The sequence below is a fragment of the Onychomys torridus genome, chromosome 12 (genome assembly GCF_903995425.1).
Source record: "Onychomys torridus chromosome 12, mOncTor1.1, whole genome shotgun sequence".
Taxonomy (NCBI): domain Eukaryota; kingdom Metazoa; phylum Chordata; class Mammalia; order Rodentia; family Cricetidae; genus Onychomys; species Onychomys torridus.
In genome coordinates, this window is record NC_050454.1 from 18,762,258 (window position 1) to 18,778,804 (window position 16,547).

At 41.5% G+C, this 16,547-nt stretch overlaps 1 protein-coding gene across 1 annotated transcript; it reads right to left on the reverse strand.

The window, feature by feature from the left end:
* Nucleotides 1-2,100: 2,100 nt before the first annotated feature.
* Nucleotides 2,101-15,521, reverse strand: Tex55 (testis expressed 55). The gene is made up of 4 exons (XM_036204103.1): nucleotides 14,517-15,521; nucleotides 13,577-13,723; nucleotides 11,010-11,072; nucleotides 2,101-2,145 (listed from the first exon to the last, which is right to left on the reverse strand). The coding sequence occupies exons 1-4, from the start codon at nucleotides 15,519-15,521 to the stop codon at nucleotides 2,101-2,103; spliced, it is 1,260 nt and encodes a 419-aa protein (XP_036059996.1).
* Between the last annotated feature and the right edge of the window lie 1,026 nt (nucleotides 15,522-16,547).

The following is a 16,547-nucleotide window of genomic DNA, read 5'->3' on the forward strand; positions in this document are numbered from 1 at the left end:
AAACCCAAATAAAATAAAATAAACTGCACGTTTCAATCTCAGTTTACTATCCACTGAGACTTTCTCTGCATTTTACTCATAAAGGGCCGATTCCGAGCACCCCCTGCCCACCCAACCCATTTCTGCTGCATAGCTGCTTGCTCTCAGATTCCCACGTTGAGTGTTTGCTTCTGGCCTGTGAGGGACTACTTCCTGCTACTGAGGGACTCCTGCTGGTTGATCTGCTCTGGATGCCTTTGTGGAGAGAGCCCGAGTGAGTCACTGCGTGTGAAGTGTACCTCTTCTTCTTTCTCAGGTAACTACGTGCAGAAGGAATCACAGTCAGCTGGTCCCCTTTGGTCCACTGCCTGACTATGGAAGGTCACAAATGGACGACAGTGATGAAAGGCATCTGAGACATCCTAAGGCTGGAGCTGCAGCTGCCGGAGAGGTTGGATCTGAGGTGTTCTGCCTCTAGAAACTTCAGAAAACTTGCTAATACTTGGGCCAAACATGAACTAAATTCAATGATTTAACACTGTTTTTTTTTCTTTAGTATTATTATTGCTGTGAAGGTCTGTGTGTGGCATGTGTATGATGCATGTGTGGTGAGGGCATGGTGGTGTCGGGGAGGACATTATGGGACATGTGCACTGCACTGACAATGTAGAGGTCAGAGGACAACTTTTTTCCCCAGAGTCAGTTCCTTCATTTGACTGTGGGATTCAGGGGTTGACCTCAGGTTGTCCAGCTTTTGAGGAAAGTGCTTTTATGCACTTCGACTTTTTGTTTCCTTTCATATTTGAGATCATCTTGTTACATAGCCCAGGCTGGTCTTGAACTTCAGATTATCCTTCTTTGGTTTTTAAATGCTAGAATTAAAAGTGTGCGGCACCAACCTGGCATGGATTCAACACTAATACACCACGGCTAATACTCCATATTTCTGTCACTAGTAATAGGAATGGCCTCTCAGTCCTTAGGTTATTTTGTTTGACCGCCCAATTAGTTTACATCACTCTAGTTTGTTCCATAGGTTCCCGCTTGTCAATCAGCTTTCAGCTCATCTTCCAGGCTGACATCAGCAGGCAGTATCTTTATCTGCATAGAGAACATTTATTGAGTTTGAACACATGCACATTTCATGAACAACTTAAAGGCAAAGCTAAATAATCTTGAAAGCAGACAGGAATGTTTGGGGTATAATTATGAGAAATAAACGTCAGAGACAGGACAGCAGAATTTGTGTGTGAATGTCAAACAAGCAGAATTCATTGCAATACAGCCACATGATCTTCCCACATCATTAGCTAAAAATACAGAGTCAAGTCCGCCCCATTGTTTGCATAGAAAAGTTTTAAAATGTTCGGCATACAAAAATAGACTCAAATAATCATCTCAAGTATGATTTCTGACCAGATATTCTCATACCAGGTTAGACTGTGTTAAAGCGTTTGGCTGTGAAGTACCAGCTGGACCGGTAGCACAGTCCACATGATACAGATTTCTTTAGAGGATAAAGGTGATGAGGAAGTGACATTTTTGCCTCACCTGCACAGATGTGTACAGGGTAGTAAAACATGTCCGAGCTTTACTGTAGGCTAAAAACTAGTAGAAGATAAAATCTCATTCACCAATGGCAGGCAGTGACAAAGAGGAAAATAGTTCTAAATATTAGGTTGCTGTTAATATGAAATATCGCTAATCCTAATAATCATCTGTTAAAAGAATAAAAATGTTTCCCACACATTTTCTGATTGGAATTTCGTGAGCAGCGTAGAGCTGGGTGAGGTTCTCATGTTCCTTGAGAAGTTGAGAATAGTTACAAGTTGTCTCTTGTCCCTTTTGAGACCTGATCCTCTTCTAGTTCAGGCTTTGTGGGAGCAAGGATTGAAATGCCAATGCACAGGTAGCCATAATGTGTATATTTTGTGCGGTTATCCAGAGATATCTCTAACACTTATGTGCAATTTACAAAGGTACCCTATGTATTCTGACCTAAAAATCGAGAACACATGTAGGCAGAGTCACCCCCAATGCCTACTGAAAACACATTTCTCGAGTGAGAGCGCAGAGCGGCCACTGATGACAGAGGACGGGAGGCTGGCGAGAAGCTCGTCTTCAGAAGCTCCGCCGCTGTTCTCTGTATCTGATCATCTCCTGTACCTAAGGAGAAGAAGAAAAGGGAATTTTCGTCTACTCAGAATTACTACATCTTTGTGGGAGTTAAAGTATGTCTCAGTTTAAAACACAGAAACCCTTGGGCGGAGCAAGTACAAATAATTTAGACCCCACAAATTAAGGCTGCATGGTGTCATCTCCAGATAAAACCATTACAAAATAGAGAGACAGGGGCTGGAGGGATGGCTCAGTGGTTAGAAGCATACACTGCTCTTGCAGAGGACTGGGGTTCTGTTCCCAGCACCCTAGTCTGGGGGCTCACAACTGCCTGTAACCACAGCTCTAGGAGACTTTTCTTAACTGTAATTTTGATATTGCTATGAATCGTAATGTAAATATCTATGTTTTCCAATGGTCTTGGGTGAACCCCCAAAGGGGTCACGACCCACAGGTTGAGAACCATCGGCTTAAGACACCAAAAACAAAGGGTGACGGCTTTTTATGTGGGTGCCAGGGACCAAGCTCAGGTCCTCATGCCTACGTGGCAAGCAGTTTCTCAGCCCTCAAAATGATTTTTCTAATTCAGTTTTCAGTGATAAAATTTCTATTCAGGGGTTGAGGAGAGGGGGAAAAGTAAAAGTACTTGCTGTATAACACGAGGGTCTGAGTACAAAAGCCAGATGTGAGGCAGGAGCATTATTATTCCTTTTGGTTTTTCAAGACAGGGTTTCTCTGTGTAGCTTTGCACCTTTCCTGGATCTCGCACTATAGACCAGGCTGGCTTCGAACTCACAGAAATTCACCTGGCTCTGCCTCCTGAGTGCTGGGATTAATAAAGGTGTGCGTCACTGCTGCTGGGTGTGGCAGGAGCATTTTTAATCACAGTGTTTCTACAGGGATATGGGAGGTAGAGAAAATTTGAGCAGGCTGGGCAGTGGTGATGCCTACCTTTAATCTCAGCACTTGGGAGGCAGAGGCCAGCCTGGTCTCCAAAGTGAGATCCAGGAAAGGCTCAAAGCTACACAGAGAAACCCTGTCTCAAAAACCAAAAAGAAAAAAAAAAGTAAAAGAAAATTTGAGCAGACACTCAGAGCCAGCTAGCCTGGTATAGTCAGCAGACAAACAATAAAGAGACCCTGTCTCAAACAAAGTGGAAAGTGAAGGATGACACTCCAAGTTGACCTCTGACCTCCGCATGTGTTCCAGGGAACCCACAATGCCCATGTTCTCACAGATAACTGCACACACACACACACACACACACACACACACACACACACACACACTGTACATAAGAGAAGATTCCTTCATTGTGTTTGTGAGCCCCATGCATAAACCTCCACTGGATCCCAGAAACATGCACTCACAGGACAGATCAAAGTAGTGTAGCCCACGCTTGAGCATTTGATTGGAGGTAAGACATCAATCACAAAAGACAAGCTAGAACTCAGGGTTCGTCAGCACGTTACTAGCCACCCAAACCCCCAGCATTCACCAAAGGACGATAGCAGAACTCAGTCTGCACACTATGTTCACACCATTCAAGACTGTCTAAAATGATCTTACAGACACCTAAAAATGCCATCCACCACAAGCAGGAAACATAGTAGATAATGACTCAGAGATCATCTTATTGCTGAGCTGATCAAAACAGGGCCTTTAAAGTCAGGAGATCTTTGTCTAGGAAACAAAAAGTACACTGAAAAGAAAAGAAAAAAAAAAAACACAGGAAATGGCAGAAATGGAAATACCAAAAACAACCAAATAGAAATGACTTCATTCATTTTTTAAATTAATATATAATATCATTTTCTTCCTTCCTTTTCCTCCCTCCAATTCTGTCCACGTCCTCCTTCTTACTCCGTCTCAAATCCATGGCCTTGAGTGTGTGTGTGTGTGTGTGTGTGTGTGTGTGTGTGTGTGTACAGTTATGAAGCAGCAATGAAAATAATCCTATGGTTGGGGTCACCACAACATGAGGAACTCTATTAAAGGGCCGCAGCATTAGAAAGGCTGAGAACCACTGTCTTAGGCTCACTGGACATCTAGCCTAGCCCAATTAGTGAGCTTCATGTGTCATCTTGTCTGTCTGTCAGTCAGTCTGTCTGCTGTCTGTTTTTACACAGGGCTGCCTAGAATTCACTACATAGCCAGGCTATCTTCAAACTCACAGCAATCCTCCTGCCTTGGTTTTACAAGCATTGGGATTCCAGTTTTGAACTACCACACTCCACTCCTTTGTGTTTATCATATTGTATTCTGTTGTTTCTTATAATTTTATTCTACATTCATTTCTTTTTTTCTATGCTCCTTTTCTTTTTCCTTTTCCCTCTTCCCTTCTTTTTAAACTACCTAGTTATTTATCCCTCTAGCTTTGACACTGTTTGGACTCTTAGCTCATCCTGAAGGTGTTTGGTTCTCTTCTAACCTTATTGGAGTGCAGTTCATTCATTCATGTTTCCATGGGGTTTTTGTTTGTTGTTTGTTTTACTTTTTGGTTGTTGTTGCTACAATTAAATATATAATCTCTTTTGAATTGCTTTTATTACTGCTGTCTGAGGGGGAATGATATGACTGAAGACAAGTTGAGGAAATTCCACATTCAGACAGCCATAAAGAAAAAAAATACACACACGAATATAACCATAACTTTGAAGAACCTTGGGATGTGATCAAGAGACCAAACCTCAGAACCCATGGTGTAGAAGAAAGAGCTGAGATGAAAAATTAAAGGTTGGCTCTCTGGTTAGGAGAGCTTGCTGCTTTTCCAGAGGAACCAAGTTTAGTTCCCAGAACCCACGTTAGGCACTTCATAACCTCTCAAACTCCAGTTTCAGGGCATCCTACATCTTTTTTATGTCTTTCATGGACACCCTCATCCCCCCCACACACACACTCACACTCATGTAAGCATAAATATCTTTAGGGAAAAATAACTAATTCAATGAAATTGGAGCAGAAATGTCCCCAAATATAGGAAAAGAGATGGACATTCAAGTGTAGGAGTCATTTAAAATAAGCATAACCAGAAAATGATTTCTCCACAGTACATTATAACTAAAATTCTTAGAGCAAAGAGCAGAAAAAGACAATTGAAGGCTGAGTTGCAGGGGAAAGATATCAACTTATGAAGGCAAGTTATTCCTAACTATAATGGACTTCTCAGTAGGAACTGAGAGCTGAGAAGGCATGGAACAATATATTTCAAGCCCTGAGAGATAACTGTGGGATGTGAGGACTTGGGAATTGTATAGAGTCAGCCGCCAGAGACAGGTGAATATTCTATGATTAGTGTGGAGACAGTCAAGCAGGCCTACAGAGAAGACTAAATCTTGGAGAATACCCACAGGATGGACACCTGTCTAGGAACAAGGTGGTCACTAGGGATGGAGGAAGGTTAGGGACTAACTGGAGTGGAAGGCGAGAAGTGTCAAAGGTCTCAGGGTTGAGGAGGAGAACCCTGGAGAGATGTTTTCAGTTGACCTGTGGGGCATTTTTGTGATGCCCAAGATCACAGTTTGGGAAGAGGAATGTGACAAAGAATGGTACAGGGGACTTAGGAAGCAATGGGAAAGGAGGAAGAGCTGCGTGCCTGCATCAGCTTCTCCACACTTTTGTTTGTGGCTTTACCCTGAATTTGAAGCTCAGCTGACCACGATCAAATCATCTTCTCACCTTTTAACTTCTCTCCCAATGGCACTAACATTTTGTCTTTCAATTGTGAGCAGGGAAGAACTCAGTGTTCCAGAGACCTCTCTGGCTGATCTTTCCAGACACTAAATTCAACTATGGGGATTCCAGTTATTTTTTTTTAACCAGGTCTCAAGTAAGCAGGAGGACAACTTTGAGTGACCCAAAGTGCATATAATTGGGATCCCTAGAGGAGGGGTTGAAAGACCTGATCCATGCAGGTTGACCTTTGCACACACTTCATGATACATGGTACCCATCACACACACACACACACACACACACACACACACACACACACACACACCACCCCTCACACCACACCACATCATAAATAAAATGTAAAAAAGTTAAAGCTGAATTTATGGCATTAGCCTATGTCTCAGCAATCCCATGTCTGGATATGTAACCATTAGAAATACATGTGTAGGTGTGTCAAGAAATTAGTGTAACTCTATGTTACAGTAGTATCAGTCACAACAACCCACGTGGGCTCACTGATGTCTAACTCAGAATAGAGAATTCACAAATAAACAGGAATGACAACATAAATCCTATGAGTGGATCTCATTAGCAGGTTGCTGATCAAAGAAGAAAGCTCTCAAGTAATCCGTACATACTTAATTCCTTTCATATTAAAACTTTAAAGGATTTGACATTTTGTGTAGAGAAAGGGTAAGGCACAAAGTTGAGTTCTGAGGAGCTGGCAACATGATGTCTCTTGATTTTGAGGGGAGAAAGTCGGACTGTGAGTCTTAAGGTTAACTCTAGAACCTAGCAATGGACAAGACTGCCCCTCACAGGCAGTGGTGATGAATGCCTTTAATCCCAGCACTCGGGAGGCAGAGCCATGTGGATCTCTGTGAGTTCAAAGCCAGCCTGGTCTACAGAGTGAACTGTAGGACAGGCACCAAAACTATACAGAGAAATGCTGTCTCATCCCCCCCACCCACAAAAAAAGGTGGTGGGGGGCAGGAGAGATGACTCAGAGGTTAAGAGCACTGGCTGCTCTTCCAGAGGTCCTGAGTTCAATTCCCAGCACCCACATGGCGGCTCACAACCATCTTTAATGAGATCTGGTGCCCTCTTCTGGCCTGAACACTGTATATATGATAAATAAATAAATAAATCTTAAAAAAAAAAGACTGCCCTTCAGGCATTCCTATATTATCCCCTGGAGATTATTCTATGGCTTATATGATGGCCTCGTCCAATGAACAGGAAAAATAACACCACATTTAGAAAGTAAACCTAGGAGGGCATTCCCAAGGAGACACACAAGTATATGAAAGAAATAGAGTGTCCCAAGGCCACTTTGGGATGTCATAAAGAACTTAGGGGCTACAGTATATGAACAGCATATCATTTTCTCACTGTAACAGAGAGGATTATGGGATGGTCAGCACATGCTCAATAAGGATGAGGTTATATAACTTAGGTCAGTCCAAGGAATACTCACTCCTTCAGGGAACCCTTCCCATCCCCTTTATAATTAAAAGCCCCTGTACTAGAAACAAGGCGGCTCATGAGCCATTCATTTGCCTGAGACTGACTCTGCTCTGTGGAATGTGCTCTTTGCATTCACTTCAATGAAACTGTCTTAGTCATGGTTCTATTGCTGTGAAGGGACACCATGTCTACAGTGTTGGGTCCTGCCTGACTATTGAGCAATCCTTGAAGGGAGGAGTGAGGATTAAGAAGTAATAGATATGAAAAATAGGTGATGTAAAAGAAAAAGACAGATACACAGAATAGCATCGGGAGGGCTCTGGGTCAATACCACAGTTGCCCCAAGTTTATTCCTCATGGGCTTTTTATACACAAGCAGAGACAGGCAAAAGACCTCCTCCTCTTTCTAGGACATGATAGTTTAAGGTACAAAGTACAGACAAGTGTAAACAATTAATTCTCAAAAAATCTAGTAGCCACGACTTATGGCAAAATATCCTGTAATTAGGTCTTGAAGTATAAGACACCTGGTAATCATGCATTTGACCAAAACATTCTATTATGCAGCCTTGCAGGGCAAAATAAACTCGGACTCTCTGACCTTGAGTCAATATGAAATAAGGCCACACCATGGTGTCTCTGTGGGTCCCCACACCACAGCAACTCTCATAAAGGAAAACATTTAATTGGGACCTGGCTTACAGTTCAGAAGTTTAGTCATTATCATCATGGTGGAAAGCATGGTAGCAGACATGGTGCTAGAAAGGGGCTGAGAATTCTATATCTGGATCCCCAGGTAGTAAGAAGGAAGAGAGAGACTCTAGGCCTGACTTAAGCATCTGAGATGTCAAAGCCCATCCCCAGTGACATACTTCCTCCATCAAGGCCACACCTACTCCAGCAAGAACACACCTCCTAATAGTGTCAGTTCCTATGAACCTATGAGGCCCTTTTCATTCAAATTACCACAAAAAGCTATGCTTTTGCATTGATTTCCTGTGTTTTGCTCCATGCTTTGAGTCCTTTAAGACTCATCCTCTGATAACAACTTGGCTGGTGATTTCATAGACCCAATCAGTTAATATTAGTCAATCAGGCTATATAATTTTATCTGCAATTTTCTGCATGTATGATTGAAAAGTTCTAAAAGGGAAAAAAATTCTCCCTTTTGAAAGAGCAAATAGTTACTTCCATTCAGCAGTAATTATTCTGGAGATTTCTAACCCATTTGCTGGGTTGGGTCATTATCCCAACCAAAACAACAACCAGAAAAACAGATTGTATGTTCACAATAGAATTCTATGAAGGTGATTCATAAAGGGGTTACTTAAAAATGAAATAGGTATAGAGAGTCATATGGAACAAGGTAATCATTTAAAGCTAGAGATAGTAACTTTAGGCCTGAAGGGTGTGTGTGTGTGTGGGGGGATATGAATATTATTGGAATCCAAAAGGTAATAGTCATGCAAAATAAGATGCCTCCAGACAGATCAAAATGTACTCAATAAAGAAGGCTGTAGAATAAACCTGAGCACACCTTTCTTTTTTATTCCTACTTTTCATCCAGGGCTTTTCATTGGCTTATCCCAGTGGAGAATCAGGATACAAGCTTAATGTAGTCCCTAATGGACCAGCCTCTCTGTAGGGTGGAGAGGAGAGGACGACGGTTGTGAAGTATTAAAAAGAATACCTGCAATACATGTGATAAGACAAGGGAGTAAGAGGAGTTATTGGAAATTTCAAAAGACTGCTTGCAAATGACATGCGTGTGTCTGAGGAAACCCCCAATGCTTCAATACTGGAAACACTTCGCTAGAACCAAGTCAGGTTCAGTGACGCTAATGACTATAAGAATAGCAAAAATATTGTATTTCTATGTGCCAGCTAGTTAGATCCTAAAATTTAAAAAATTTCTATGTACAGTAGCATCGAAACATTAAATACCCACGAGAAAAGCCAAAAAAATGCATGCATAACATGAATGCAAACAATAATTGTAATAAGAGAACTTAAGACCTAAATGGATGGCAAGGGAGGATGGGGAACACTCATTTTAAAGCTGCCATGTCTCCCCAAGGAAAAACCCAGTTGAGCTGAGAGTGAAGGGAACCACACACACACAAATCCTACTAATGTATGCTTGTATGTACATGGAGGTATAGGTTTGTGTAACTTCATGAATAATTCTTAAAACTAGTACAGAAATAGAGGTCCAAGAAGATCAGAGATATATTTAAAGATTAATAAATAAAGTGGGCAAGCTTTCTCTATTGAGTTATTCCATTTAGAATAATTAGGAGTCTTATTTTGTAGCAAAAGTGTAAATAAATATGTGGGATGATTGAAATACAGAACAATGTGTAAATTATGGCCTTTACTAAAAGGAGCTGCTTTCTAGATGAAGGAAAGAAGTGAATCTTTACCCAATCCCTATTACATACAAAACTGATTCAAGATTGTACACATAGATGTGAAAGGGAACAAACAAACTCTGCTTCAGTTTATATGCGCGCGCGCGCACATACACACACATCCATGCACACGCACACGCACACGCACACGCAAAGTAATGTAGGAAACCATAGTCAAATGTGGGAGAAACTTCCAACAGAAGATATTGGAGATAATAATCATAAAGAAGAATATTGTTCCATTTGATATTAAGCTTAGGCATTTCTGCTCATCAAAAGATATAAGGTAGAAAGTGTAACAGGGAATGGAAGGGCAGATAAAACAGATGTGATTAACCAAACTCCATAGCCAGAATACACAGACGCCTGTTGCTAAGGAGTAAGACATAAAGCAATACCATAGAAAAACAAGTGTTTCCAAATGGTCAGTAAACAGATGGAAAAACCTGCAAATGCCTACCAGCTAGGAAAAGGCAAAGGGACACTGTAAATGTTACTACTGGCTTACCTGAACAGCCAAGGCTAAACACAGTGGCGACAGTGAACACTGGTAAAACCACAGAGCTGCTGGGGGGTGGGGAGGGGTGCACACTGGTGCACTCATGTTGGAAAATGAAAACGCTCCATGTGAAGCTAAGCAAATACATGTTCTATAATCCAGTGATTAAAGCATGCAGTGTCGTTCACTGAACGACATGAATGGAAAAGCTCACAGCAAGATTTTTTGTAATAGCTCCAAATGGGAAATAATCTGCATGTCCATGAAAAAAAAAAAAAAAAAAGAATGGCTTAGCCATAGTATTCTACTCGATGAACAGCATGGAGTGACGAAAATGCATGAGCACAACAGATGGATCCATCTCATAGACATAATTTTGGGCAAAAGAGGTAAGACAAAAACAGTACTGAGCATAGATGGTTCAATTCAGAGAGCTCGCAGGTCTAAACAAAAGTGTTTCACGATTCATGTTCAGCAGTAATATTTTAAAGAAAAGTGAGCAAGTTATTGCAAAGGTCAAAATAAGCAATTCCTTTGTGGAAAGTCATGATGAGGAAGGCTTCTGTGATGCCAGGGATGTTCTTTTTACAGTTGGAGACAGGGTCTCACTATGTAGCCCTAGCTGGCCTCGAACTCACAGAGATCTGTCTACCTCTGCTTCATGAGCACTGGCATTCACGATGTGAGCCACCATCCCTAGCTTTGTTCTGCACTTCAATAAAAACTCTCGAATGGAAGCTGCAGTACGTTTCCTTCACGGAGACTTGGAGCTGTTCCCGGCTTTCTTTGTTCGTCTGTCTGTGTAGGTGCCGTTTTCTGACAATGAGAATAGAAGGGCTGTTCACTCTCCCACTCCGTACCTGGTCGAGCATGAAATACAGGGGGTCATCTGGCTTTTCATAGACGAGGTTTTCAGTGATACGCTGAGAGAAAACACAAGGCACCATGCTTTGGTTCTGAGAGGTTTGCAGTCAGCTCCCCACTACCCAAGGGTATATCGTAGTCATGTCAAAGACATTCACATGTCCCCAAGAAACATCTTACTTTCGTTATTTGAATGAAGTCAGGCATTTGGAGGGATACAATTTTAATTTAAGGAGCAATGAATATTTTTTTTTTTTGGTTGTTTCCAACACCAAAGAGGTGGTGGGAGAATTGTAAAGCATTTTGAGAATTGTCATATTGCTAGATGATCAGTCAGTAAATTTTTGCTTGAAAGAGAATCAAAGAATGGTGTTTTGAATAGAAATAGAAAACACTGGGGATTCATATATGATCTTCCAAAATGTTTGACTTTAAAATGTGAAAATTATGTTTAGTTTTAGTATTAAATGAGGAATGATATATCAGATTTATGAAACAGACTTTATGTTTTTTGCTGTTATTGAATAACTCAAAATGTTATCATAAAGCAAGCAAACATTTCATTTTTCAGGGACTAACAATCAGGTACATTTCAGGAATAAAATATTCAAATGTTCTCAATGTATCTGTGCCACTCAATTGTGTATTCAATATATACTTGGAATTTTTAATTTAATTAATTCATCAATTGATTTTATAGTGCTGGAGACCTTGTGTATGTGAGGCACATATCCTCTCACTGAGCTACATCTCCAGCCCCTTCATATATATTTTATTGAACAATATACATATTTGATAATTTATTTTCCTTAATGTCACATTGCATTCATAAGCATTATTTTTTCTTTAATTTGAAAGATTATAGAATCATCAAATTTAAAAGAAAATATTATTAGTGTGTATGTACATGTGTGTGTGTGTGTGCGCATACCTTGGTACATGCAGGAAGCTTGTATTACTGTGTATGTATGTGTGTGTGAGCGTGCGTGTGTGTGCGTGCATGTGTGAGTATGTGGCGCGTGCATGCCTTGGTACATGTGGGGAGCTCGGAGGCCAGCTCTGTGGAGTCAGTTCTCTCCTACCTTTACATGGATTTGAGGGACTGAACTCAGATCATTAGGCTTTTTAGACCAAAAGGCCAGGGCTGTTACTCCACTGAACTATCTTGTCAGTCCCCAAACTCTGCTGTTCTAAATATGTTCCCTCCTTCTGTTTAGTGGTGACTAGTTCCCTGATTAAAGGCAGAAACCTAGCCACTTGTACTGTACTAACCAGAGGACATTTTAAGAAGGAAACACCACAAAACAGACCTAACAAAACAGATATTTTATTTATTTATTTATTTATTTATTTATTTATTTATTTATTTATTTATTTATATTTTTTTTGTTTTTTTGAGACAGGTTTTCTCTGTGTAGCTTTGCGCCTTTCCTGGAACTCACTTGGTAGCCCATGTTGGCCTCGAACTCACAGATCTGCCTGGCTTTGCCTCCCGAGTGTTGGGATTAAAGGCATGCGCCACCACCACCCAGCTCAAAACAGATATTTTAAATCCCTGTTTTATATGAGGAGTCTGAGTATTATCCCCCACTCACGGAGCTGTGACCAACTTAGAATTTGAATGGTGGTGTTCATAGAGTGTGGTATTTATATTCTTTCCCTGGATCAGTGTTTCTCAACCTTCCTAATGCTGTGACCCGTTAATACAATTCCTCATGTTGTGCTGACCCCCAACCACAGAATCATTTTCGTCGCTACTTCATAGCTGTAATTTTGCTACGGTTATGAATCATGATGCAAATATCTGTTCCTGTTGGCCTTAAGCGACCCCTGTGAAAGGGCTGTTTGACCCCCAAAGAGCTCTGGACCTATAAGTTAAGAACCACTGCTCTTTACCCTACTTCAAACTTTTCTATTTTGGGTGCTTTCATTAGGGGCAAACTGCTCTAATTTTACATCTGTCTAAAACAGATACTCTTAAACACACACTGTTATAGGTGGATATGTGGGTTGCTTGTCGAATAATAGTTCTGTGAAAACAACTGTACCTGGTGAACAACAACAACAACAAACCCACCCCATTATCGCTGCGATAATCTCTCATAGCTCCATTCTGCTCAAGAAATCTCTCTAAAGGAAGTTCCTACTTTAAACCCTGGAATCAGTGAGATTTATGAATTCAGGAACTGGAAGGGATTTATTAATTCTACCATTTCCTTCGGAAGAATGTTGCTCTCATTTGAAGACTCAGCTCTAAAAAGCTCTTTTTTTTTTTTTTTCCACTGATTTTTTTCTTATAAACTTACTTAAAACTAAAAAGTTAATTGCTGGCCAAATTCTTCCCCAACGACCATCCTTCATGGTCTCCAATGCCTTTGAAGGTCTTAATGTTACAGTATCCTTTGCTTGGTGTTTCTCATCTACTCCCTTTTGTTGAAAACACTAATTGCTGAAATAGACCGGTGCTGCCCCACCATGCCTCCCCCCCCCCCTTTTTCAGAAGATTTCTTCTACCATGTTTAAAGCCCATACAGGAAGAAAGGTTAAGCATTAAGAGCATTACCTGGAATATCTGGAGAATGTTGTGCTTTTCCATGTAGCGGAGTGCAACTTGATAAGGGTCTTCAAAAATGATTGGAGGGAACCGCCTCGTGTAAGTTTTACTGGTTCTCTGAGAACCCTTTCTTTGCTCAATTTCGGTTTGAATATCCTGAAATTGAAATATTCCCCCAAAGATTTATCTTTTTTAAAAAAAATAAGTCTAAAAGTAATAGCACATTTTTTTTTTGCTGTTCTTATCAATGGGATCTAGATTTGATGAAATTTAAAACTAAGAATTAGGATTTAACACCAAGAATTAAGGAAGATATGGCTATGCTACTTTCATGGTGTGTGTGTGTGTGTGGGGCATGTGTGTGAGCATGTGTGTTTATGACTAATGACCTTCAGGGTTCCTTACAGGAGTGTGGGTCAAAGGTTATTTACAGAAGCATGGCTAACTTACCAGTGTTACACTATTGAAGAAAATACATCTGTTCCAGTAACCACTAACTGCCTACGATCCTCAGAGCCAGTTCTATGAGAGATTCAACATGTCCTTAAGCACTATAAAGCACCTCAAAACTTGGTGGGAGGTTACCTTAAGCTTTTCTACTTCAAATCCTTTCTCTCACACAGCGATTTCCAGTTCACTTCAAAACCACTCGCTATGGTAGAAACCTAACATGGGCAATGTGTTAGTAGCAGAACGGGAAACCCTTGGCTTCCTAACTCCTGCTGCACTGATCCTTCCTGAGTGGCCTGAGGATAATTAGGAGGTAACATACCTCTGCTTCCACATCCTTCCTGAAACTTACATATTTTGTAGAAGACGTTACATGGGTTTATTCCTCATCTCTGATTTAGCATGCATCTTTCTACCCCCGTGTTCTTGTTCCTAAACCCATGGGTCCTGTCCTGTCCTTTAACCTCCCAGGCAGGTGTCAGATGTCCCTTTTACCTACAGTAGTGATTTCTGTGCTTTGAAATTTGTCTTGGCTGGAGGAATAGTACATTTTGGTTGTGATGGAGGGCAGTTTTTCGTACGAGGACTGGGAGTCACTGGTGAATTCGTTTTCATGTAGGGTGTAAGCTTGGACAGTGGTTGTACTTTCGGTTTCCCCGGCAGTTGAAACCTTGGATCTGAGGTCCGTTTGGCTATCTTCAAATGTGCAAGGCTGTATTTTGAAGTCAGCTTCTTTGACCTCTTTGGTGTCACCGATTTCAGATAGTGACCTGTTCTCAGCCTGGGCAATTGTTTTGTAGTATGAACGGTAGTCAGCTGGGTTTTCTGTTTCATGGCTAGTACTGTCATAGCCCCTTTCTGAACCTTCACTAAACTTACGTTGATCAGTGGCATCTTCAGCCAGGACATCAGCTTGGTTGTAGAATGGGTGACTCTTTCCTGATGTTCTATAGTCAGCTTGGTCTGATAAGGTGTGCTCACCATGCTCCAAGGTTCCTTGATCAGCCTGCTCAGATGTTTTCCCACCAGATGGCAAAGACACTCGGTCTTCTATCTCCTCGGAGACTTTTCTCTCAAATAGGCTGGGCAATTGCTGATTAGTTGGCTTAGAAGTTCTTCTCTCAGCCTGGCCAGATGATCTACGGTCAACCTGCTGAGATGGTTTCCTGTCAGTGTGGCCAGGGGACCTGTGGTCAGTTGGCTGGGAAGCCTCTTCTGAAGTCTGTCCAGATCCTGCATTAGCATCTTGGTTGGATGCCTTGTCACCAGTTTGCACAGATGGTCCAACCCCAGCATCTTCAGAACCTCTTTGAGGAGCCTGGTCTGCTCCTCCTTCTATGTAGGTCTCCTGGTTATTTGGGGATTGGCCTGGGTTTCCACGGTTCAAGGACCCATCTGGAGCCTCTTGTGGAGGCTCATCCATTTTCTGCTGCACCTCTGACTGGCCTCGGTTGCCAGGCAGTGTGGGAGGGGCCTGGACTTGGTTGTCTAGGCAACCTTCCATGGGCTTTGTTCTGCCTCTGCTAGGGCAACTCAGAGTAGGTGGGTAGATATCTGGCTAATGACTGGGCAACAGTCAGTGTCAAAAGGAAGACTGCCCATGGGCTACTGCAGTGTGAGCAAGAGCTGGGACACTGTCTGCTGAGAAGAGGTGAAACCCAAAGACAGGCAATCTGACTCTATCACTGCCTATTGTAGTGTTTTTTTTTTTTTTTTTTTTTGACTCTTACTCTTTTGGCTCTTACTCTTTGGAGGCCTGCCATCCAGCTCCCAAATAAATTACACAGAGTCTTATACTTACTTATGAATGCCCGGTTTTAGCTTGGCTTACTTCTAGCCAGCTTTTCTTAACTTATTCCATCTACCTTTTGCTCTGGGTATTTTCCTTTTCTTACTTCTGTATACCTGACTTTCACTCTTACTCTGTGTCAGGCCCCTGGCATCTTCCTCTCCATTTCTCATTCTTCAATCTTGCTCTTCCCTGGTCTCTCCTCCTATTCATTCTCTCTGCATGCCAACCCCACCTGTCCTTTCTCCTGCTTAGCTATCAGCTGTTCAGCTCTTTATTAGACCAATCAGTTGTTTTAGACAGGCAAAGTAACATAGCTTCAGAGAGTTAAACAAATGCAACATAAAAGAATGCAACACATCTTTGCATCACTAAACAAAAATTCCACAGCATAAACAAATGTAACACATCTTTAACTAATATTTTACAACAGCCTAGCAGTGAGGTCTCAAAGGCGTCTAGACTATTCCTCTTCTTGTATTGTTCTTTGTTTATTTATTTGTTTGTTTTTTTTCTTCCAGGCTGGTTCAGGCAGTGTGGGCACTAGGTACCACTCTCAGGCTCCACTCTTATAATCAGCCCCCACCCCAAACAACACGAGAGTCCCATACCTGAGAGGGTAGATTACTATCGCCATTAAACTAAATTTATACTGCTTTGGGGTCTGACTTCACCTTGTCACAGCCATGCTGTGTAGCGTGTGAGGCATTTTCTTGCTGAGTTAGATGAATGGTCTATGGC